The 25,339-nt window shown below is 45.1% G+C and overlaps 1 protein-coding gene across 3 annotated transcripts in view; it reads right to left on the minus strand.

The window, feature by feature from the left end:
* The window catches only part of SNX7 (sorting nexin 7), a 91,369-nt gene extending 67,613 nt beyond the window's left edge, over positions 1 to 23,756 (minus strand). Inside the window, exon 1 of one of the 3 annotated variants that reach the window (XM_069737682.1) lies at positions 23,566 to 23,756. In XM_069737682.1, the coding sequence (XP_069593783.1) occupies positions 23,566 to 23,694 (129 nt within the window). In that variant the 5' untranslated portion in view covers positions 23,695 to 23,756. The remainder of the gene's footprint in view (positions 1 to 23,565) is intronic. The other 2 variants (XM_069737683.1, XM_069737681.1) reach the window with 2 other exon arrangements.
* Positions 23,757 to 25,339: the final 1,583 nt, after the last annotated feature.

A 25,339-nucleotide genomic window follows, 5' to 3' on the forward strand; every position in this document is an offset into this window, starting at 1 on the left:
CTAGAGGCCAAAAACGTGGCAGAAAATGACCGAAAAGATGACAAAAAAAGATGCTACAGGATGGCGTGTCTTGAAGCATCTTTCTCCTGAAAAACAGGTTCAAACACAACTTTGTGTGTACATACCTACTTAGGAACAATTATCACATCTGTAATTACTTGAAGTGGAAGGAGTTGTAGATTCAAGAGGATTGAAAAAACACTGTACATGTATTTGGATATAGAAAAGACGCGAAGACACCATCACATGTTTCTCAACACAAGCAATAAATAGCCAGGTCTTTCTCCGGGAAGGAACAACCATGGGAAGGGCAGCATCCAAAAAGGAAAACCACCTATGCCAAAACATGGTATCCATCCACAGACAGCTGTTTCGGGGTATTTGCCCCTCATCAGTGTGGAGTAGGAAACTGGGTATTAGGAGCAGTGCCTAGTAAAAGGACTATAAACATAAGGATGAATGACCTCGGGGAGATCAAAATATTCAACACCGCGGAGACACCATCATGTGTTTCTCAACGCAGTGATCCAGAACACTGCCCCCATCCCTTATGGGATGTGGATATGGATATGGCTCACAAGCATGGCATATGGTAGTCAACTGTGTGGTGTGGCTTTTTATCTCCACCAACAATCTAGATTCATTATAACATTGCAATAATGACGAAACAGAAATATCAAGCCTACTTCATTTCAAAAGGTAACCAATAGGGATGAGCAAGCACTAAAGAGCTCAGATGCTCGTTGCTCGAACCGAGCAACTTCTAATGCTCGTTTTGAGTACGGAGTATAATTATCCACATTAAGCCTCATTTGCCCAGGTGTCTGACAAAGATGTTTGGATGAATGGAATGTGTACCTGTGAAGAGCCATCTCTAAAGGGTGTGAGATATTTGCTTCAATCCTCTCACAACTTAACCCATTTCTCACATTGGGCGTAAATGTACGCCGATGTTGGACTCCCTCCCTTTGAAGTGGGCTCCGTAGGCGAGCTGTTTTGAAAAAGCATTTTCTGTTGACAGGCAAAAGTGACTGTCTGTTATGACCCCCTTGTGGCACTAAAAACCCGCGCTCAGGCAAGACGCTAGCGGCAGGGCAGCACAACACCTCCAAGCCAGAGAGGGACAGCTCATGCAAGGTTTCCAGCTTTGAGGCCCAATAGTCGAAGGTCGCAGAGGAATTAGGGAGTACGCTGGTTTTGTTGGTCAGGCATTGCTTAACCATCTTTAAAAACTTTTCCTGACTTGTCAAAATTACCCACTCATCACGGATGGAATGCTGGGAGGATGTCATGAAATTGTCCTCCTTCACTTCCCCACTCCCCCTACATTTTAAAGGACTGGCCTGCCACATGGAATAAACGACATTAACCTTTTTTAAGAAGCAACGGTGAGTGCTGTTGCTTTTTTTCAATGTTGAACACACTTGGTCTTCAACCCATTTCCATGCACCAACTAGCTCATCAATATGTGGTACGCTTCATATTAAGGACTGATTCTGACTGTAGTCAACTGTTTGGTGCTGTTTTTTCTGTTTTTCCAGTCTTTGCTATGGACAAGGGAGGGATTGGAAAGTGCCTAGCACAGGGGAAGAGGCAGTGGTGTCATCCGCTGGCACCAATTGTAGACGCAGGCATTTGTCCCACCGGGTTTTGTGCTTAGATAAAATGTGCATGATCATGCTGGTGGTGGTGGTTAGGCTCTTCATGGTCTGGCCCCTGCTAATCTTGGCATGGCACAGGTTGCAAATGACTTTTTTTTTTTTTTGTCTCCGAACTCGCTTTAAAAAAATTCCCAGACTGGGGAACACCTATCTCTTTGATGGAGAAATTTACAAGCATCTGTGATCTGCGGAACACTTGCATGCCTTCTGTCTCTGGTCACCCCACTGCCTCTTCCAGCCTGTTTCGGTGCCCCAGATCCCTCCCGCTCATCGCTGCTGGCATCGCTCTGCATGCCAGCTTCCCAGGTTGTGAAAAATATTTTACAACCTGGTTGGTTAGTATCGCTTTCTTCATTCAATGCACAGCCTATGTTTGGGCTTCTGCTTTATTGATTGACTGTAAATTCACTTGATACGGTTTGCAGGAGGTACACTGAAGACGAGCTAGCAATTATCTAACTGCCCTTCACTTTTACATATCCGCCTTGATTTTCACTTGTTTGCTGTCTTCGGTGTCCTAATTTTTTTTTGTTCTTGGTGTCCTTTCCTCATTTAATTTTTATTTTATTTTTTTTTATTTTCAATCATTTTTGGCCTTCTTTCAGTATATCCATTTAGCGTAGTGACACTAATATAATAAGTAATAATTCTCCGAGTTTAAAACATCTCTTCAAGAAATTCAGAATTTTTTTGGTTTGTTTTTTGGACATCCCCTAGTTTTTAGGTGGAATCTCTTATCTCTCCCCATGGCTTCCAACTTTTCTCTACTTAGAAGATAATAACCTTGAAGGCTCTGGAATTTCTATGATGATAAACCTCCCACATAGCCTGGATTTGTGGCTCCTGTTCAGGCTCTTCCGCCCCAGTGCTCTGATCATGAAAATGGAATACCATAAGAAACGCACGTTGCCTTATGTTTAATTGTAGCAATTAAGCGAGCCATCAAGTGTTACAGAAACATTAACTTGTAACAAAAAAAAAAAAAAAAGCCATTTTCCTACACCGTTCAATTATACTTTATAGTTAATAGAGTTTTAATGAGATTGTAATAGGACGCACATTCAGGAGCAGATGAGTTTTGGCCTGATCCCTGATGAACGGACGCGTGGGCAACAGGTAGAGGACATTGCAATTACAGTAATCAAATTCTGTCTGGCTCCAAAGACTAGTCACCTAGTGAGACTATAGGCATGATTTTTTTCTTTTTAAGCAGGCACTGCAGTGGCATCACAAATGAAGTAGGACTGAAGCCAGTCACTGGGTTTCGCAATTTTGTGAAGTCTACATAGAGAGTTGCGGTGCAAGGAAGAGCAAGAACAAAAGTTCATTATATTCAGTAGATCTTGGAATAAAAATAAGTTTCACAATTGGATATGACTAAAAAATTGTTCCTGTGCTGAGATAATCTTATAAATGTGTCCCTGCTGTGTACTGGGTAATGGCTGTGTCGGACCGTAGAGGAACATGGTCTGATCATACCACAGCTCCTGGCTGGGGAGGACGCAAAAGAGAGAATACAGACAGGACATAGCTTATTCTTTCTGTGAGGTAAAACATTGCCTAAAAACAAGCAAGGAAATGTTTTACCTCACAAAAACAATCAGCTGTGATCCCCTGCTGTAAAGTCTGTATACTCTCATTTGCTTCCTCCCCTGCCCAGGAGCTGTGGTAGGATCAGACCATGTTCCTGTATGGTCAAACACAGCAGGGGCACATTTATAAGAGTATCTCAGCACAGGAACATTTTATTTATTCACATTCAATTGTGGAACTTATTTTCATTCCAAGATCTAGTGAATACAATTAACTTTTGTTCTTGCGAAAACCCCTTTAAGTGCTCTGGGCGTGACAAAGCACTTCCAAGCCTCTGCTTCCCAAGGTTGTTTCATCATCTTGCACCATCCATCTTTTGCTTGAGCGATCACTCTAGGTCTTGTGACATCAGGTACCAGTCAGACTGTGAGCAATTTATCAAGTTAAAGCGGCTGGTGTGCTTGCCGGGGAAACAACCTCAGGAAGCAGCAGAGGTCCGGAAAGTGCTCAGTCACACCCATAGCACCTAATGATGCCTCATTTGCATATGATTTAAAATGATAATTTCCCAAGAATGCATAAAGAGATAGGAGCTGTAGATGGATTAAGCTTTCAAAGACCTGCCTGCCCATATGTGCAGCTGGGGATGATCTTACCGCATGGTCCCCTTTAAAAAGAAATACAGTAGAATTATTTTTAATACAGTACAGGTCCTTCTCAAAAAATTACATTCATTATCCACCAACTGAAATTTGTCAGGTCTTTTATTGTTTTAATACTGATGATTTTGGCATACAACTCCTGATAACCCAAAAAACCTGTCTCAAAAAATTAGCATATCAAGAAAAGGTTCTCTAAACGACCTATTACCCTAATCTTCTGAATCAAGTAATTAACTCTAAACACATGCAAAAGATACCTGAGGCTTTTATAAACTCCCTGCCTGGTTCATTACTCAAAACCCCCATCATGGGTAAGACTAGCGACCTGACAGATGTCAAGAAGGCCATCATTGACACCCTCAAGCAAGAGGGTAAGACCCAGAAAGAAATTTCTCAACAAATAGGCTGTTCCCAGAGTGCTGTATCAAGGCACCTCAATGGTAAGTCTGTTGGAAGGAAACAATGTGGCAGAAAACGCTGTACAACGAGAAGAGGAGACCGGACCCTGAGGAAGATTGTGGAGAAGGACCGATTCCAGACCTTGGGGAACCTGAGGAAGCAGTGGACTGAGTCTGGTGTGGAAACATCCAGAGCCACCGTGCACAGGCGTGTGCAGGAAATGGGCTACAGGTGCCGCATTCCCCAGGTAAAGCCACTTTTGAGCTACAGAGAAGCAGCACTGGACTGTTGCTAAGTGGTCCCAAGTACTTTTTTCTGATGAAAGCAAATTTTGCATGTCATTCGGAAATCAAGGTGCCAGAGTCTGGAGGAAGACTGGGAAGAAGGAAATGCCAAAATGCCTGAAGTCCAGTGTCAAGTACCCACAGTCAGTGATGGTGTGGGGTGCCATGTCAGCTGCTGGTGTTGGTCCACTGTGTTTCATCAAGGGCAGGGTCAATGCAGCTAGCTATCAGGAGATTTTGGAGCACTTCATGCTTCCATCGGCTGAAATGCTTTATGGAGATGAAGATTTCATTTTTCAGCACGACCTGGCACCTGCTCACAGTGCCAAAACCACTGGTAAATGGTTTACTGACCATGGTATTACTGTGCTCAATTGGCCTGCCAACTCTCCTGACCTGAACCCCATAGAGAATCTGTGGGATATTGTGAAGAGAAAGTTGAGAGACGCAAGAACCAACACTCTGGATGAGCTTAAGGCCGCTATTGAAGCATCCTGGGCCTCCATAACATCTCAGCAGTGTCACAGGCTGATTGCCTCCATGCCACGCCGCATTGAAGCAGTCATTTCTGCCAAAGGATTCCCGACCAAGTATTGAGTGCATAACTGAACATTATTATTTGTTGGTTTTTTTGTTTGTTATTAAAAACACTTTTATTTGATTGGATGGGTGAAATATGCTAATTTATTGAGACAGGTTTTTTGGGTTATCAGGAGTTGTATGCCAAAATCATCAGTATTAAAACAATAAAAGACCTGACAAATTTCAGTTGGTGGATAATGAATCTATAATATATGAAAGTTTAATTGTAATCATTACATTATGGTAAATAATGAAATTTAACACTATATGCTAATTTTTTGAGAAGGACCTGTATAAGGTACAGAACAGACGTGTCCGTGGCTGCCCCTGATTTTCTATCACACAATCATATTCCTGTAGGATTAGCTTGTTGCAACGTTAATGTCGGCCTTTTGTGTTTCATAGCACCGAGCTTATGAAAAGGTCCTTTATGAAGCATCTGTAAGTGGATTTATCCACCAGCCTCCATTCACAGATTGCCTTGGAAACGGAGGGTAGTTGCACAATATGCAATATTCTTACTGTGTAACCCTTATTAATAAGGAACTATTCCCCGGCTGAAGCTCCGGATTACAAAAACTACAACATGTGCTGCCGATTAGGAGTCAGGTTTTTTTTTTTTTCTGAAGTCCTGTGTATGGTCAGTAATATGGATGAGTGACTTGTATCATGTTAAACTAATTATTGGCTAATGATTCTAAAAAGTCCATAATATACTTAAAAGGTTTTTATGACATGAAGGTATTAAAGAGGTGGAAAAAAAATCCTCTGGCTTTCCAGTGACAAGACTCTGTTCCTTCAGGCCACTTTGGGGTTTACCTGTGGCTGCTTTGATCATGTGCCATATACCCCTATAAGTCTGTTGCAGCCAAACAATGGACTCAGCAGTATATCGCATGAGAATGTCATGGGGGTGATTGACTGCAGCGGTCACATAGTGTATACAGGAAGTCATCACTGCAGATTGGTAAATAGAAGACCAAATGTGAGGACCAGACATGCAGCAGGAATTAAATGTATTTTATTACCATTCTTTGACTGAGAAAACCCACCTCTAACAAAAGATCTGATTTTCTCCTAGAGGCTCCAGTGCACGGCTGTATTACAGCTGCAGAAATTATTAGGATCACAAGCACATTCCTTATATGTGTAACTAGAGCTGGACAAAAAGATCCTGTGCAAAAAGTAAATGCAGTCTTTAGGGTATGTGCACATGGACTTTTTTTTTGTTTTTAGGAATGTTTGGAGCAGAAACAGGTCGGATATCTCTAAAAAAGTGTTGATGTTCGGCTCAGTTTTTACTCTAAAAACTCTTCAAAAAGATTGTGTGCACATACCATAGGCCACATTCCCGGATCATTTATTTTTCACATACATAAAAAAAAAACACAACCTGACCTACTTGGATTTCCATTTTTAGTCTATGTGAGCGTTTTTCACCATCAATGTTTCAGCAGTTTTTCGAGTATGGTATGATAGAGGTTTCCGGAACAGTCCCTTTGATTTTGCAAAATCACACTCTGGCCTTCACGGCCACAAAGGTACGCCAGACTGGTCTCCAACCTTTTTGGTGAACTTGACGTCTAAAGAACATGGCCCACTTTAAGCAACAGGAACCAGGCTGCATGGAGGGGCTCTTCTGCCGAAACATTTTCCCTAATTACGGCCTTACAGAAGGCTTCTTGCAGGCTGCATTAAACTTTTCCCAAGTTAATGGGAAAGGTGGCTTCTGCCATGTCCACGGCTGGTCAAGGTACTTGCCCTGCCCAGGATCCTCCACTGTCTAGGGCAGACCACCTCAATTCATGAGGGTAGAGCCATAACTGGTCACTTGGATATTCTGTTGAACTTGCCCAGGGGGTGGTCTAGCCGCAATGGCCCCCTTCTTTTCCTCCACCCTTTCATATGGGACAGACCTACTCTTCTCCTCAAACCGGTATTGTGGTGATTTATCAACCTCCCTCGGGGGTTTGCCCCGCCTGGTTAACCCTGATTGCACCTGACTAGTCCACTCATGCTGCGCTTTGGCCCAGTCAGTCTCCCTCTCCCAGTTCTTAGGGTTACTGTGTGATGAATGATAAGCTATTTCGCCATGCTGACTGATACAAAGCTTACAAACAAATGTTCAGCAGTTTCTTCTTCCCTCGGTTCCATCTTTCCGGGGAGAGTCCTCCTGGTATTGCAAGAGCATCACTGGTCACTTCTGGTGACTCTGCGTCCGGTCACACTTCTTACCCTCTTCATTCTTCACGTGGTGGTTAGGACTTCATTTTCTACAGCATCCTCGTCTGTTGTGAAACTCCTATGTTGGGCCAGGTCCTTGCTGCAGGGCATACCTTCTTCTGGGCCAGCATTCCAGTGGGCTGGGCACACTTCCACAATCCCAGGAGCCATTCACTCCCACGATAGGTGGTCTTCTCATCGTACCAGCCGTTGCCATCTTTAAGTGCGTCTCTGGGCGCCATCTCATGCAGATCTTCCGTTACCATCTTGTTCTTATCATGGGTCTTCTCTCCCCAAAATTCTTCCTGGAGGGAAGTGTTATTCTGCCGAATACACCAATTAAGTTGTAGATTGGGGAAACTGGCTGACATCTCTATCCACACCCCAAAACTCCTTACATACAGGTTCCAGGATGTCTGCTGGTGGTTGTGTCTCTGTTGTAGACATCTTCAGGATATGTTCTGGCACAAGTTGTGTGACACCAGACCCCATTAGCTACCCAATGAAGGAAACAGACTGCTTTGCAAAAATTAAGTCTCGTTTACTGAGGTTAGAACATATATACAAAAGAGTAGCAGGAACAATATTTGGCTTTTTCTTCTGCACTACACGATAGATGTTTGCGCATAACGGTGTTGGATGGCGGCACATGACTTGTAAGACACGTTACACATACATTGTAGGTTACACTGAGGGCCTCCATCTTCCAAGTACAGGGACACAAGGGTTGAAGCGTTTTGCTGTGCCACTGTACCCTAACTGCACTTTTGCGGAGGGTATAACGACCTCTTACTAACTACCACCTTATGGACGTGCCCTAGCTTGACTGACCCTGTATTCTATCACTGCTGATCTCCAGGTCTGGAAAACACTGGGACTTGCTTTAACTCTTCCAGCTTAGGTGACCTAACATGCCTGTGATAAGGAAACTGCCGCCACTGTAGATTGCTTGCTGAATAACTTGCCCCCCTTGCTGGTTTGTTACTTCCACATACACAATGATCATAAAAACTCTAAGGGGGTCCTTTGTTCCTCTCCAGCTCTCTCTAGACTCTCCACCAACTCCTAAAACCAGGATCTCACACACTAGCCCCCCAATTACCTCTCTCCGACTATGGGCCGGCCTTACAGTTAACCATCATCCTTAACAGGAACTGCAGCCTCCAGGCGGATAAAACATGCTATAACAAAATTTTCAGAGAGAGAGTGCGACACCATCTTCTCCACCTTCATAAGTATACTGAGCAGTCATGATGATATACAGCCAATTAATGCTCTATGGAAAGGGGGAGGAAAAGTAAGAAGCACTCAGCACAGTGATACACACAGAATTGTGCTGCAGCTTCAAACTACTGCTATGCCTTAGTAACAGAGCTGGATTCACAGCCACACAGTCGAGTACTGCTATATGATGTCTTAATTTCCGTTGCTACTTCTGGACATGTATTACACAGAGGAAAATAAAAAAATAAAAAATAAAAAAAAGGGAGTTACACCTGTCAGTGTGCAGTGTATAGGAGACACCATAGCAACAAGCCTCTACCTACTAGCAAAGAGTGAACTGAAAACTAGAGAACCTGCAAACCGGAAAACGTGCAGGTTACAAATCATATAAAAACCAGACATAATGTTATTCCTCATGTACACACACAACAGCTCAGATAAAAAGTTTCTGAGATTAACAAGGTCATAAAAAGTGCTTTATTACACTCACAAAGATAAGAGTTAAAAAGTACTCAAGCAAATATACAAAATACATGCTGTGCGCCAACTTTACATGTTACAATACATTTCTGGACAAAAACTGGAGAGAAAATACACACCAGAAAACTGTTACAATATAAAGAAAAGCAAAACAGAAGCATTTACAGAATGTAAAAACTTAGAGAAGGCTATCCACTGCTGCCGGCGCTGGTAATTAGTGATGAGCGAACGTACTCAGACAAGGCGTTACCCAAGCATGCTGGTGTGATAGCCAGGAGTCTTCTGTGTGCTCAAAAAAAGTTTGAGTCCCGGCAGCTGTTTGTCAGCTGCAATATATGCAGGGATTGCTTGTTTGTTAATCCTTGCGTGTGTTGCTGCTCTCTAACAGCCACGAGACATTCAGGTACGGGGACTCAAACATATTTTTAGAGCACGCCGAAGTCACTTGGTTAAAAGAGTACAATAACAGCAGCCATTGAGCGTAACCTTAGCCTGGCTAATATATCAAGCGTGCCCTTGTCCAACAATAGTTCCTGAAAATATCTGAGCTCTTCCAACAAAAATAGATCCATCTCCCGTCACGTAGAATTGTGATATCACTCCAGAAAAAAATGCTAATCATCGACAGATAGGTTTGTGGTGAGTCCATGAGGGACATAGCCAGTGCAACATTTCTGCAGTAGGTATTTAGAGGTAAAGTCTGCACCCAAATGTCTGCATTTTGGTATAGAAATACCCAACAATTGCAGATGTTCATTTTGTAAAATCTCATCCACAATGCTAATACTCAAACCAAACCGTAAAATGAGAGGTGACTCACTGAAGATGCCACAGAGTGAAGACAAAGGTGTATGCTCTCGGGATCTTTATTCATACAAGGTGTTTTGAAGTCGGGTTGATGCCATCAGATATACTAGATGAAGGAGAGAACCTGACTTCGAAATGCGTTGTATGAAGATCCAAAGAATACACCCCCTTGTCTTCACTCTTTGGCAGCGCCCGGGAATCACCGCCCTTTTTTCCTGTATGGTTTGAATACGGTTCTTCCCACTGGCATCTGGGTCAGCGTTCAGAGAAACCTCCATTCAAGTACTGAGTGGTGCGGGATCATAACCCCGGCAGGGGAGCATATACAATCCCCTGCTCCCTGTGTCTTATATTGGAGGTAACACATTTGCAGCGCCTTTTCCCTCTTTCCACAATGCTAGTACTGTGGTATGTAGCAATTTTTTGGTTTGGAAAATACAGATTGAAAATCTGCTCCTTAGAAGATGAACATAAAGTAGCACCATCAGTCTGATCATCTTCCTATACATGAAATAGAGGTCACCAAGGAACCGGACTATGGCATTTGTAAGTGTTTCTAACAGTTTCATAAGTTTTTTCATATGTTGTAGGCTCTTAAATGTTCTGCAGATCAGTGCGGGCTCAGGTCCTGAGAACCCCACTGATCACTCAGAAGAGCTCACTTTAGCATGCAGAAGTGTTGAGCTCACACAGAGCCCCGAAAACAGAAGAAAAACTTGAAAGCGTGGGTGATAAATGGTTTATTGGTAACCATCCTAGGACCAACAGCTTCACTGAAGTAGCGGCACAGCCATAAGGTACTTACAGCAGTACAGATAACCATGTGACTTATGTTGTCCACGTTTCCACTGCAGTAATGCATTTTGTATCACAGTACACCCAGGATTTCAGTTGCAACAAGTTATCACCTACTAACCAGATTGGTGATCACCGTTACCCACTGCCACCATTTGAATAGATCGGAAATGCACATGCTCAACCGCTGCTCAATTCATTCTATGTGAGAGCCCCCCCCAAAAAAAACCTAGTACAGCGGTCTGGTCGTCCCGTAAAGAATAAATGGACCTGCATTTGAGCATGGGCACTGCTGCTATATTCGGACGATCAGTGGGGGTCCTACTGGTCAGACCACCCACCGAACTAGAAATTATCAGCTGTTCAGTGGATTAGTGATAAAAGTGTATTTCAGAAGAAGCTAAAGCCCCCGTCACACATAGCGAGATCGCTAGCGAGATCGCTGCTGAGTCACAAGTTTTGTGACGCAACAGCGACCTCAGTAGCGATCTCGCTATGTGTGACACGTAGCAGCGACCAGGCCCCTGCTGTGAGATCGCTGGTCGTGTCGGAATGGCCTGGACCGTTTTTTGATCGTTGAGGTCCCGCTGGGTAGCACACATCGCTGTGTTTGACACCTTACCAACGACCTCGTTGACAGGACGTCCCATTGAATCGTCATGAAATAGCATCGTTGTACAGGTCGCTACAGGTCGCCGCATCGCTGCTGCGTCGTTGGGGAGATCTCACTGTTTGACATCTCACCAGCGACCACATAGCGACGCAGCAACGATCCCTGACAGGTCGTATCGTTGTCGGGATCGCTTAAGCGTCGCTAAGTGTGACGGGGCCTTTAGTCAATGGGCGGCCATGAAATAAATTATAGAGTCAGACCCTCCCGAAGAAGATAAGAAGAGTGTTTGGCGACTACCACTCCGATCACGCAGCTATCTTTCATATCAAAAGTCTCTATAGGAGAACAGAAGAATTTACCGTACTTTACTTTTTATTCTGGTTCCATTCTAGGACTTATAAAACGTTAAAAAAAAAATCAAAAAGTAGAACCATAACTCCAAAATTGCTGACAGACAGATTAGGAATCTAAGGGTATGGACTGGGCTTTACTCAATGAATCGAGCACTGGATATCGGTATTTAGGTTCCTGGCAGCTGAGGCTACACCAGGAGTAATGTAGGGGTATGACCAGTGGGAGTGGGATAGATTTTGGGGGAGAGATCACTGGGGAAACTGGAATAAAGAAGTATGAGAAGTGCCACCATCAACGACAGGAAGCTCTATTCTGACTACTGGGGACAAAGACTAAAGTGACATGTAAAGGTCCATGCCGACAAGCTGGTAATCGAGGAACAAGCATTTTTGGGAACGCTCAATCTCAATGATTAACCTTTTTAAACAGGACAAAAATCACTTGACAAACAAGGAAAAACACTCAGTTGTTGGATGCAATGTTTTATTTCAATTGTTTTGTGCGCATACAAAATTATGTTCTCAGAGGCACGTTATTCTGTATAAATAGGAAAATGTGCTGTCGAGAACAATGAATTTTAAGTTACAACGCATTGTTCTTATCAGCACATTTTCAGATTTTAAACAGCAAAATGTGCTGCCGAGACCATAATGTTCTAGAAGTACAAAACACTTGAATTAAAGGGTTTTTCCCTGGGCAATATACTACGTGGCTGGGCAATATACTACGTGGCTGGGCAATATACTACGTGGCTGGGCAATATACTACGTGGCTGGGCAATATACTACGTGGCTGGGCAATGTACTACGTGGCTGGGCAATGTACTACGTGGCTGGGCAATGTACTACGTGGCTGGGCAATGTACTACGTGGCTGGGCAATGTACTACGTGGCTGGGCAATATACTACGTGGCTGGGCAATGTACTACGTGGCTGGGCAATATACTACGTGGCTGGGCAATATACTACGTGGCTGGGCAATATACTACGTGGCTGGGCAATATACTACGTGGCTGGGCAATATACTACGTGACTGGGCAATATACTACGTGACTGGGCAATATACTACGTGACTGGGCAATATACTACGTGACTGGGCAATATACTACGTGACTGGGCAATATACTACGTGACTGGGCAATATACTACGTGACTGGGCAATATACTACGTGACTGGGCAATATACTACGTGACTGGGCAATATACTACGTGACTGGGCAATATACTACGTGACTGGGCAATATACTACGTGACTGGGCAATATACTACGTGGCTGGGCAATATACTACGTGGCTGGGCAATATACTACGTGGACATGCATATTCTAGAACAGAGGTCCCCAACTCCAGTTCTCAAGGCCCACCAACAGGTCATGTTTTCAGGATTTCCTTAGTCTTGCCCAGGTAATAATTGCATCACCTGTGCAATGCAAAGGAAATCCTGAAAACATGACCTGTTGGTGGGCCTTGAGGACTGGAGTTGGGGACCTCTGTTCTAGAATACCCGATGTGTTCGAATCGGGCCACCATCTAGTCTACTATATAATTGTCTAAGGGTCACTTCCGTCTGTCTGTCTGTCTATCTTGGATATTCATTGGTCGCGTCCTCTGTCTGTCATGGCAATCCAAGTCGCCGATTGGTCGTGGCAAAACGCCAACGACCATTGCCATGACCAATTAGCGACGGGCGCAGTCCAGGGGCAACATGGCCGCTCCTTCCTCCCCGCAGTCAGTGCCTGCTCCATACTCCCCTCCAGTCAGCGCTCACACAGGGTTAATGCCAGCGGTAACGGACCGCGTTATGCCGCAGTATAACACACTCCATTAACGCTGCTATTAACCCTGTGTGACCAACTTTTTTACTATTGATGCGGCCTATGCAGCATCAATAGTAAAAAGATCTAATGTTAAAATAATTTAAAAAATAAAAAATCAACATATACTCACCTTCCGCCGCCTTTCCCGCTCCTCGCGATGATGAGCGTCGGTAACCGCTTCCTGGATCCAGGGGCCAACGGAAGGGGAGTATAAAAAATAGTTATATTTTAATTCTTTTTTTAACAGGGATATGATGCCCACATTGGTATATACTACGTGGGCTGGGCAATATACTACGTCACTGGGCAATATACTACGTGGCTATACTACATCACTGGGCAATACGCTACGTGGGCTGGGCAATACGCTACGTCGGCTGGGCAATACGCTACGTCGGCTGGGCAATACGCTACGTCGAATAGTTAAATACGACATCCATACACTGATCAAGAATGAAGACCATATTTTATGCATAGTAGCAGAAATATCTCAGGGCATGTACGATAGGACATAAGCTGGGACAACTGCCAGCATACATATGAAAAAGCTCACAAGGAAAATTGCAGTCAAACAAAGTCCCATTAAAAGTCAAATTTTATTAACAAACCAATGAATAAAAAATCATATGTGAACAGGCCTCTGGAAAACAGAGGACGAATGAAGCACAATATGGCGGTACTTAAAGTGACCAAAGGACACGGACACCCATCACTGCGGAACTAATCACATACTCATATATCACCGGGACCCTTGGCCTAAATACATATTACAAGGATCCATGATCCCATATACAGCAACAGTGGCCTATGTACATAGCTATATACAAATAAATAGATAACTCTAACATGACCAAGGGGCACCCATAGAAGGTTTAGTTACCTACCAGTGCCACAGTGAGAGGTCCCGAGTCCACCCCAACGCGCGTTTCCCCCTGAGGAAGGAGCGGTGTGCTCCGAAACGCGCGTTGGGGTGGACTCGGGACCTCTCACTGTGGCACTGGTAGGTAACTAAACCTTCTATGGGTGCCCCTTGGTCATGTTAGAGTTATCTATTTATTTGTATATAGCTATGTACATAGGCCACTGTTGCTGTATATGGGATCATGGATCCTTGTAATATGTATTTAGGCCAAGGGTCCCGGTGATATATGAGTATGTGATTAGTTCCGCAGTGATGGGTGTCCGTGTCCTTTGGTCACTTTAAGTACCGCCATATTGTGCTTCATTCGTCCTCTGTTTTCCAGAGGCCTGTTCACATATGATTTTTTATTCATTGGTTTGTTAATAAAATTTGACTTTTAATGGGACTTTGTTTGACTGCAATTTTCCTTGTGAGCTTTTTCATAAATACGCTACGTCGGCTGGGCAATACACTACGTCACTGGGCAATATACTACGTGGACATGCATATTCTAGAATACCCGATGCGTTAGAATCGGGCCACCATCTAGTTTATTCTATAACGATGGTGATTAATTTAAATGGGGCTTCTCTTCCTCAAAAGGCTATGTTCACATTGGGTTTTACCTTCCAGTCAGTGGCTCAGTCGAGGCTTAAGGGTATGTGCACACTTTGCGGATTCTGAAAAATCCGCAGGTAAAACGCCCTGCGTTTCACCTGCGGATTTACTGTGGATTTCACCTGCGGTTTTACACCTGCGGATTCCTATTATGGAACAGGTGTAAAACGCTGCGGAATCTGCACAAAGAATTGACATGCTGTGGAAAATAAATCGCAGCGTTTCCACACGGAATTTTCCGCAGCATGTGCACTGCGGATTTGGTTTTCCATAGGTCTACATGGTACTGTACAACGCATGGAAAACTGCTGTGAACCCGCAGGCAAATCCACAATGTGTGCACATACCATTAATCTGAAGCCCTGGATAACAGGATTTGGGTGTATTTGCTGATGGGGCCATTGATTATAATGATGCACATGGAGTCACTGTGTCCTCTGTTGGACAAAATTTTGGATGAGCGGATCAGTCTCCATCATTAATCAATGGATCCATCAGCGAGTACTCCAAATCTGGTTTTCCAGGGCTAATGACGTCAATTGAGGGTAAAATGTTAACATAGCCAAAGACAACTCCATTAAAAGGGAGCCTGTGAGCCCGAAGTGACAGTATAAAATAAGCCCATGGCTTTGTGTGTGGGGAACATAGCATCCCCCCAAAAAAGTAATACAAATAATCACACCTCTAGTGTGCCCTGTGTACCCGGGAAGAGGCTCTGAGCAACGTTCCAAACACTATTCTTGCTGGTCCCACTTGCCTCACTGGTGATTGGCGGCACTGGCATGTCTGAGCATTCTCTGCAGAGCGTGCTCACCCCAGGCAAACCAGTGCCATCAATCACCAGGGAGGGAGGCAGGGCCAGGCAAACCAGTGCTATCAATCACCAGTGAGGGAGGCAGGGCCAGGCAAACCAGTGCTATCAATCACCAGTGAGGGAGGCAGGGCCAGGCAAACCAGTGCTATCAATCACCAGTGCGGGAGGCAGGGCCAGGCAAACCAGTGCTATCAATCACCAGTGAGGGAGGCAGGGCCAGGTAAACCAGTGCTATCAATCACCAGTGAGGGAGGCAGGACCAGGTAAACCAGTGCTATCAATCACCAGTGAGGGAGGCAGGACCAGGTAAACCAGTGCTATCAATCACCAGTGAGGGAGGCAGGACCAGGCAAACCAGTGAGGGAGGCAGGGCCAGGCAAACCAGTGAGGGAGGCAGGGCCAGGCAAACCAGTGCTATCAATCACCAGTGAGGGAGGCAGGGCCAGGCAAACCAGTGCTATCAATCACCAGTGAGGGAGGCAGGGCCAGGCAAACCAGTGAGGGAGGCAGGGTCAGGCAAACCAGTGCTATCAATCACTAGTGACGGAGGCAGGGCCAGGCAAACCAGTGCTATCAATCACTAGTGACGGAGGCAGGGCCAGGCAAACCAGTGCCATCAATCGCCAGTGGGGGAGGCAGGGCCAGGCAAACCAGTGCTATCAATCACCAGTGCGGGAGGCAGGGCCAGGCAAACCAGTGCTATCAATCACCAGTGAGGGAGGCAGGGCCAGGTAAACCAGTGCTATCAATCACCAGTGAGGGAGGCAGGACCAGGTAAACCAGTGCTATCAATCACCAGTGAGGGAGGCAGGACCAGGTAAACCAGTGCTATCAATCACCAGTGAGGGAGGCAGGACCAGGCAAACCAGTGAGGGAGGCAGGGCCAGGCAAACCAGTGCTATCAATCACCAGTGAGGGAGGCAGGGCCAGGCAAACCAGTGCTATCAATCACCAGTGAGGGAGGCAGGGCCAGGCAAACCAGTGAGGGAGGCAGGGTCAGGCAAACCAGTGCTATCAATCACTAGTGACGGAGGCAGGGCCAGGCAAACCAGTGCTATCAATCACTAGTGACGGAGGCAGGGCCAGGCAAACCAGTGCTATCAATCACTAGTGACAGAGGCAGGGCCAGGCAAACCAGTGCCATCAATCGCCAGTGGGGGAGGCAGGGCCAGGCAAACCAGTGTCATCAATCACCAGTGATGGAGGCAGGGCCAGGCAAACCAGTGCTATCAATCACTAGTGAGGGAGGCAGGGCCAGGCAAACCAGTGAGGGAGGCAGGGCCAGGCAAACCAGTGCTATCAGTCACCAGTGCGGGAGGCAGAGCCAGACAAACCAGTGCTATTAATCACCAGTGAGGGCCACACAAATCCAGTGGTTGGAACAGTGCACTGAGCCTGTTGGACAAACTAAAGTCGTACAGATCACCCTAACTAGCAGATTGGATTAAACTCCTGTTTCTGCAGGATGGAGGCTGCAATTAGAAAACTAAAAGTGCAAATTTTTCTTTTTTAAGGTGCTACATCCTCTACAAGGTTATGACCATTTTTTATACTGTCACATGTTCGTCTGATCGACTCACTTTAAAGGCTATGTTCACATGTTGTGTTTTTGCAGCATTTTTTTAATGTAAATTTTAAACTGTGTTTTACAGTACAGGCAAAGTCTATGATATTTCAGAAATCTTACGGATACAGATTGGTTTGGAAAACTGCTGCGTTTTTTTTAAAACTACACCATGTCGCTCCTTTCAGAGTTTCTGCGTTTTTTGGAGCTTTTTTTCACCCATAGGAAACAATGATTAAGTGCACAAACGCAGGTATCGGTTTTTGTTGCGTTTTTGGTGCAAAGACCTAATGAGGTTTAATCAGGCTTTTTTTATGGACCTCTAAACTTTATCAACATGCACAAGAGACAACAAAAACACAGCAAAACATGATTTTTGCAAGGTGTGAACTTAGCCTAAGACACAACCGTCCATTTTTGGATCAGCCTTGAGCCGCTGGACTTCGTTCTACTGTAGGAATCAGAAATAAGATCATAGTCATAAAACAAATCATGGCGACTGACAAGACAACGTGTAGGATGGGAGAGTGGGTCCGGGAGCATCCAAGACTTGCCTGTTTGTGACAATTTCCGGATTCGCGCAAGTTTAGTAGAATACGGTGCACACTATAGAAACATCTAGATGTTAGGAGTGAATTAGTAAACCATCTGCAGACGTTTCAGAGGAGGAACGCTTGGAAGCTCTGTGGCCACGGGAAACCCTCCTTTTCCTGTCACATCAGCAGCACAGGCAAACTTTGGAGCAGCGGAAGATCTGAGTCTCCAGTGCAAAGTACAGAAGGGGCGAAGGATAAGACGGTGACATCAGAGCCCGGCCCATGGACTACCAGCCGCGCTGATCCTCCGAAGGCTGCTGTATCTGGACACCACTAAGAACAAACCGGGGTGTGGAGTCCACCGCAGAGAATAGGGCAGGATTACACGTCAGACAGGAGGAAACACACTGGAAACAAGATTCACACACTAAACTAGGAGCTTTCAGGTTGTTTGTTTCCTTCTTATCTTTAAAATTGAGTAAAACAAAAATAAAAAACACAGTAATGTGAAAGCGATGGTAGGAAGAACTTTCTCCAGGGTTAAAATTATTATTATTTTTTTTTTTTTTTAACTTCTGTGTTAAAGCCAGATGTCTTTGTATATATGATTTATTACTGTATATGAACGTCGCTGGAGACGGGTCCGAAATCCTGAAATAAGCAGCTTCATGTAAATCCTGCACCATCTTTAATAGCTCAGCACAGCGCCAACCCCCTTCCTCCCTTAAGGGGAATCTGTAGGCAGAATGTCACCCCCAAATTATAAGTGTGCGCAGCTCTGTTAAAGTAAGGCCCAGAAACACCTTTTTTATGGCTGATCCGTTCAAATATTACAGTATGAATAGATATGTAAATGGCTATGAAAGATTTGAAGCCTCCGTCACTCCAGCTCTGTTCACCACCCTGTTTTCGTTCCTTTGCCTGAAGTCACACAGCATTGAGACTGTCAATCAGATTCCCTTCAGTCTGCATTCACACATATTATGTTTTTGGTTTTTTTTTAAATCTCGACAGCACAAGGACCCATAAAGTATCAGCGAGCCATGCCAAGCCGATCTGTGTCCAAAAAACTCAAAGGGTGTCGTATTCTCATCTGACCATTAAAGTATAAAAGTGAGGAAACATCGTAGACGGAGTCTGTACTTTAATGACCTATCAGTGTCATATTAAGAGAGTCAATGGATAAAGCTCATATCCGCCAACTAATAACACCCAGTTGTCAATGTAGTCGTACATTTTTAAAAGGAATAACAGCGGGGACGGCACAACAGCGGGGACCGGCACAACAGCGGGGACCGGCACAACAGCGGGGACCGGCACAACAGCGGGGACCGGCACAACAGCGGGGACCGGCACAACAGCGGGGACCGGCACAACAGCGAGGACCGGCACAACAGCATTGCCCTATTTATTGGGAACACAATTTGCCCCAAATTAGACATATCTGGAGAGATCCTTGAAGAATAAAACAGGGATTTCTGATTTTGAGTCTGAACACTTGGCTATATTTTCACATTCCCCGATTTCTAAGCATACAATGTAGTATGAGTTGCAATGTGTTCAAGAAAATAATGCAATCACTGAGTAAATATAATCCTTATTAACTCCCATCCATATTACATCGGTCTCCAGGCTTATTATATAGGGGTCTTCTAGGTTTCTCTCCTATTAATGGGGTTGTCCACTACTAGAACAAACGCTACTTGAGCTAATAAAATAAAAGTTTGGGCCCCATAAAATAAAGCCTACACTCACCCCCGATGCTGGCGCTGTGCTCTCCTTTTATTTGGGCCAAACATTTAGATCAAGAAGGGGTTGTCCCAGTAGTGGCCAACCCTTTTAAGAAAACAAAAAAATATCAAACCACTTGACTTCATATCTGCAACACTAAGTACCGTTTATTAGGGTACTTTCAGACTGGCGTTTTTTTAATACGTCGCAATGCGTCGTTTAGGGGAAAAAAACGCATCCTGCAAAGTTGTTTGCAGGATGCGTTTTTGCCCCATAGAGTTACATTACCGACGCATTGCGCAACGTCGCAACCGTCTTGCGACGGTTGCGCCGTGTTGTGGTGGACCGCCGGGAGCAAAAAACGTTAAATGTAACATTTTTTGCAGCCGACGGACCGCTTTTTCCGACTGCGCATGCGCGGCCGGAACTCCGCCCCCACCTCCCCGCACCTCACAATGGGGCAGCGGATGCGCTGGAGAAATGCATCCGCTGCACCCGTTGTGCGGCACAACAAACGCTAGCGTCGGAATCTCGGCCCGACGCAATGCGATGGGCCGAATCTGACGCTAGTGTGAAAGTAGCCTAAGAGACTACTGTAAAGCATAGTTATTATTCATCAAGTGGTCACGGGGTCATAGCCGCCCTGGTTCCTGTCCAAATGTCTTTAATTTTGGAAGGTGAAGTGGGGTACAACATGAGAAATCTGGTGCAGATAATTATGCCGGACATAGCATTGATATTACATATGCCTCTTAGGCTTTGTGCACACGATGCGGATTTTGCCGCGGATCCGCAGCGGATTTGACCGCTGTGGATCCGCAACAGTTTTCCATGCGGTGTACAGTACAATGTAACCCTATGGAAAACAAAATCCGCAGTGCACACGATGCAGAAAAATCCGCGCGGATTCTCTGCGGAAAAAAAGAAGGAGCATGTCACTTCTTTCTGCGGATTCCGCAGCGGATTTCAACTTGCACCAATAGGAAAGTGCAGTTGAAAACCCGCAGAGGAATCCGCAGAAGAAACTGCACACAAATCCGCAATGAAAACCGCAGCGGTTTTGCACTGCGGATTTTCCAAATCCGCGGCGGAAAAATCCGCATCGTGTGCACATACCCTTAGGTGTCGACTCTCGCAACAATAAGTCTCAATACATATGTGTGGCTATTCCATACGCCTGACGTAAACCTTCGGAGCAGAACTCAGTAAGTGGACTTTGTATGCTCGCTATCTTCTGCTAGTAATGACCTCCCCAATATGAATCTCTGAACACAAACACCCAGCACCGCCCTCAGCGAGGAGACGAGATCACCATCACTAAACTGAATCTTGTGCAGATCACAGATTTTCATGATGACAAGTGCATGTATAGCACATAACCATGATGTCACGTAACAGGAATCGGTCAGGTCCAGACGCCTCCAAAACATACCGATAACGCCGCCACACAATAGATGGCTGTCAGCTCAGCCGACTCTTAGGCCGTGTTCACACATTGAATATTTGGTCAGGATTTTACCTCAGTATTTGTAAGCCAAAGCCAGGAGTGGGTGATAAATGCAGAAGCGGTGACGGGTTTCTATTATACTTTTCCTCAGACTGTTACACTCCTGGTTTTGACTTACAGATACTGAGGTAAAAAACTCACCAACTAGTCAATGTGTGAACGTGGCTTTACATACACGTAAGCCCTCATTCGGCTGAGCACTCGTGTCCTTTATTAGTAATGAGCGAACGTAAGGTGTTATCTGAGCATGCTCGGGTGCTAACAGGGTGTCTTCGGCGTGCTCGAATAATATATTTGAGTCCCTGCGGTTGCATGTCTCGCTACTGGTCGACAGCAGCAACACATGCAGGGATTGCATATGCCGAACAGCAGCGGGGACACAAACATAGTTTTGGAGCACGCCGAAGACACTTGTTTAGCACCTGAGCATGCTCAGATAACACCTTATCCGAGCATGCTCACTCTCTATTCTCTATGACAGCGGACATGTCGGCCGGCAGCTTCCCTCATCTTGTGCCTGGACGTATAGATTTTGGCAGGTGACCTCTTCCTGCATCTTTAGGGCTCATTCAGATATTAGTGTGGGGGGGGGTTATATGCCAACTAAAAAAAAAAAGTTAAAAACGCTGATTTTTTTTGATGAACTCGGATCTTTCAAGACTTGGATCTAAATCAGACAAGTCTCCGTGATTTGGTGCGGACCGCCCAGTCCTCAAACATACAAGAAAATATGAGCAGCTCCATAGAAATTGTACTTAGTACTATAGTCTGTGAAAAGCAAGGCCTGAGCCGAGAACATCTGAGGACTGAATGAGCCCTCGCTCCATAGTGCTGGATACTGGCTGGACATGAAGCCCAGAATAGGATGGCGCCATGGAAAAATATTATTATATCATTGCTGTTGTCGTCAGCATCACCAGGGATCCGATCTAGCAAATTTCTACAATATTTATGTCATATGGAGGCAGCAAGAGAGGAGAAGAGGATAAAAAAGGGCTTAATTCGTGTTACCCCTCCTCCAAAACATGAATATATGAATATATGTATCCCTGAGCTCTACTATTAAAAGATGCAACTCATCACATAACATATGTTGTCTGATTAAAATGTTAAAGAATGTGTCCTTAAAGAAAAAAAAAAATTATATATATATTTGCTTTATCCTTAAAGGGGTTGTCCCATGTCACAAAACTTTTCCTAATATGCACAGTTTATACATAAGTTTTTTATGGCTGGAGAGGATAAAATATAAACCCATTATATCCTATATAATATAGTGTTGTTCAAACGTCTGTGTCTTTGCAGTCCATATGTACTACAAATAAAAATAATAATAATAGTCACATCTATTTTTGATTTAAAATAACCCATATAAGAATATTTGTCTAAAAACCTCGAATGGCAAATGGATGACATCAGTGTACAATCCGTGCGTTGTCCGGAATTAATATCGCGGTCGATAAGACATTCGGTAATTTATTTATATTTCCATTTGTAAAGATCCAGCGCCATTTCTCCGCTTCTGCCCCGATCACATAGACACCGCTGCAGCCAATCACTGAGCTCGGCAGCTCGCGCTGTCTACATTGGATGAGCAAAAGCGGTTTTTATTTTTTTTGGTTTTTTTTTGTACGACCGGCTGTGCCTACAGGGAAAAGTTCTGAAAGGGAACAACCTCTTTAAGGCTGTGTGCACACGCTGCGGTTTTTGCTGCGGATCCGCAGCAGTTTTCCCAAAGTTTACAGTGCCATGTAAACCTAAGGGGAAAAAAAAAAAAAAAAAAAAACGCTGTGCACATGCTGCGGAAAAAGCCACGCGGAAACGCTGCGGATTATTTTCCGCAGCATGTCAATTGTTTGTGCGGATTCCGCAGCAATTTTGCAACCAGCACCAATAGGAAAGTGCTGGTGAAAAACTGCAGAAGAATCCGCAGAAGAAAATCCGCAATGAAAACTGCAGTGGTTTTGCACTGCGGATTTTCCAAATCTGCTGCGGAAAAATCCGCAGGAAAATCCGCAGCGTGGGCACATACCCTAAAGGGTTAAACATCATCATGTAACAGAACACTATGGTCCAATCGGAGGCTGGACAGCTCAGCCTGACGATCACCACGCTCATCTGGGGACGTATGGATCTATACGTGTCTGACAATACGCAGACGTGAGTGTAATATATATATATATATATATCTATATCATGTCACAAAGGTAGATGTATATATATATATATATACACAGGTACACACACAGTTAAGTCTAGGAGTGTGTGTGTGTGTGTGTGTGTGTGTGTGTGTGTGTGTGTGTGTGTGTGTGTGTGTGTGTGTGTGTGTGTGTGTGTGTGTGTGTGTATATACACATAGAGATAGACAGAAGCATCCCGATCCGGGACTCCACGATCGCAGCACAGAACTTTCTTCTCCCGCCGCCGCGGTAAGTTTGGTGCCTCCGCCCCGGTGTCCGTACCTTACTGAACACCTCCAGGTCGTCATCCTCGTCAAACTGCAGCGCGTCCGGAGAGAGCGGCGGGGCGCCGAGCAGAGCGCTGTGTCCCGGAGCCGCGGATGAACACGGGACGCTGGGATCCGGCTCCATCTCTTCTCCTGCCGCCACCCGCCTCCTGTGTGTGTGACAGGCAGGGGGCGCTGTCCGCTCCTCCCCTCACCAGAGAGGGCTTCACAGGTGGTTACTACGCATAACCGGAAGTACAGCGGCAGAGGCTTCTCGTTGCTAAGCAACCACAGACGCCCTGCGCTGCCGCCTCCGTGTCCTGGGGCTGCTGATGTCTGACATGCTTGTTTGTCCTTCCCTGTGCAGCTGTGGGCACAGAATGGCGCCCCCCTCCGGTGCCAGCTCTCTGTGCCTCTTGTACTCTTGGTGTAGCGGCAGTTGCATGGAGTTGTGCTGCACACAGGAGCACAGTTCCAGGCGGCCTGCTGTGTTATGACATTTTTTAATACTCCTCTCTATGTTGTGCCATTAAAAAAAATGTGTAAAACAAAAATGTGTAAAACAATAAAGTAAATAATGCCAAAGAGTGAGTTGGAATGGGAGCAGCGATATTGGCTGGTAGCTGGACGCAGAGGTCAGGTCGCGGGATGGTTTCTTCAGCACAGGCGTGTTTGAAAGCAGAAGGGAAGGTATCACAGCCGCACAACTAGCGGAGGATTCCGTGATGATACTGGGGCCTCCACGTCCTCCTCCACGGACAGGTGGATTGACCTGTAAACCAGCGGTGTGCTCCCCGGTCATAACTGCGATCACAGCACGACCCTCTCCTTCGGATATTAGACGTACGGCTCTACCTTTAAGTGGCGGTGGACACCACAGAGCCACTGAAGCTCCAGTTTTTCTCACTAGCTTGGATTCCACAGAAACGGACACTGCGTCCTTACATTTCCTAATCTTCTCTAACACGACGTAAACCAGTCAGTACACTGAGGAAGGACGTATTGAACGAAACGTCGTTGGTTTTGTACTATTGTGGACTGCGTTAAAAAATTTCTTTAAGGCTATGTGCACACGTTCAGGATTTTTCACTTTTTTTAGCGGTTTTTCACTATAAAATGCGATAAAACGCATACATTACGCATCCTATTATTAGAATGAAATCTGGAATTTTTGTGCACACGTTACGTTTTTTTTCCGCGGCGGAATCGTGGGGATTCCGCACACCTAGGAATGCATTGATCCGCTTACTTTCCGCATGTGGCTGTGCACACCATGCGGGAAGTAAGAGGATCAAGTGCGGTTGGTACCCGGGGTGGAGGAGAGGAGACTCTCCTCCAGGCCTTGGGAACCATATAACTGTTAAAAAAAAGAATTAAAATAATAAATTGTGATATTCTCACCTTCCGGCGTTCCCACTACTTGCGATGCTCCCGTTCCCAGTGATGCTTTGCGGCAATGACCTGTGATGACGTTTGTCTCGCGAGACCGCTACGTCATCTGAGGTCATTGCCGCTAGGCATTATTGGGAACAAGAGCATCGCGAGGAGCGGGAAGACTGCCGGGGACGCTGGAAGGTGAGAATATCACAATTTGATATTTTTTTATTATTTTTAACATTAGATCTTTTTACTATTGATGTTGCATAGACAGCATCAATAGTAAAAAGTTGGTCACACTTGTCAAACCAACACACAATTGGCAAGTGTGAACAGCCTGTTAATCAGTTTTCCAAGTGATGCTACAGATCGCTTGTAAAACGCTAGTGTTTAGCGGGGAGAAGGTGAAGAGG

Source organism: Ranitomeya imitator, chromosome 8 (genome assembly GCF_032444005.1).
Source record: "Ranitomeya imitator isolate aRanImi1 chromosome 8, aRanImi1.pri, whole genome shotgun sequence".
Lineage (NCBI taxonomy): Eukaryota > Metazoa > Chordata > Amphibia > Anura > Dendrobatidae > Ranitomeya > Ranitomeya imitator.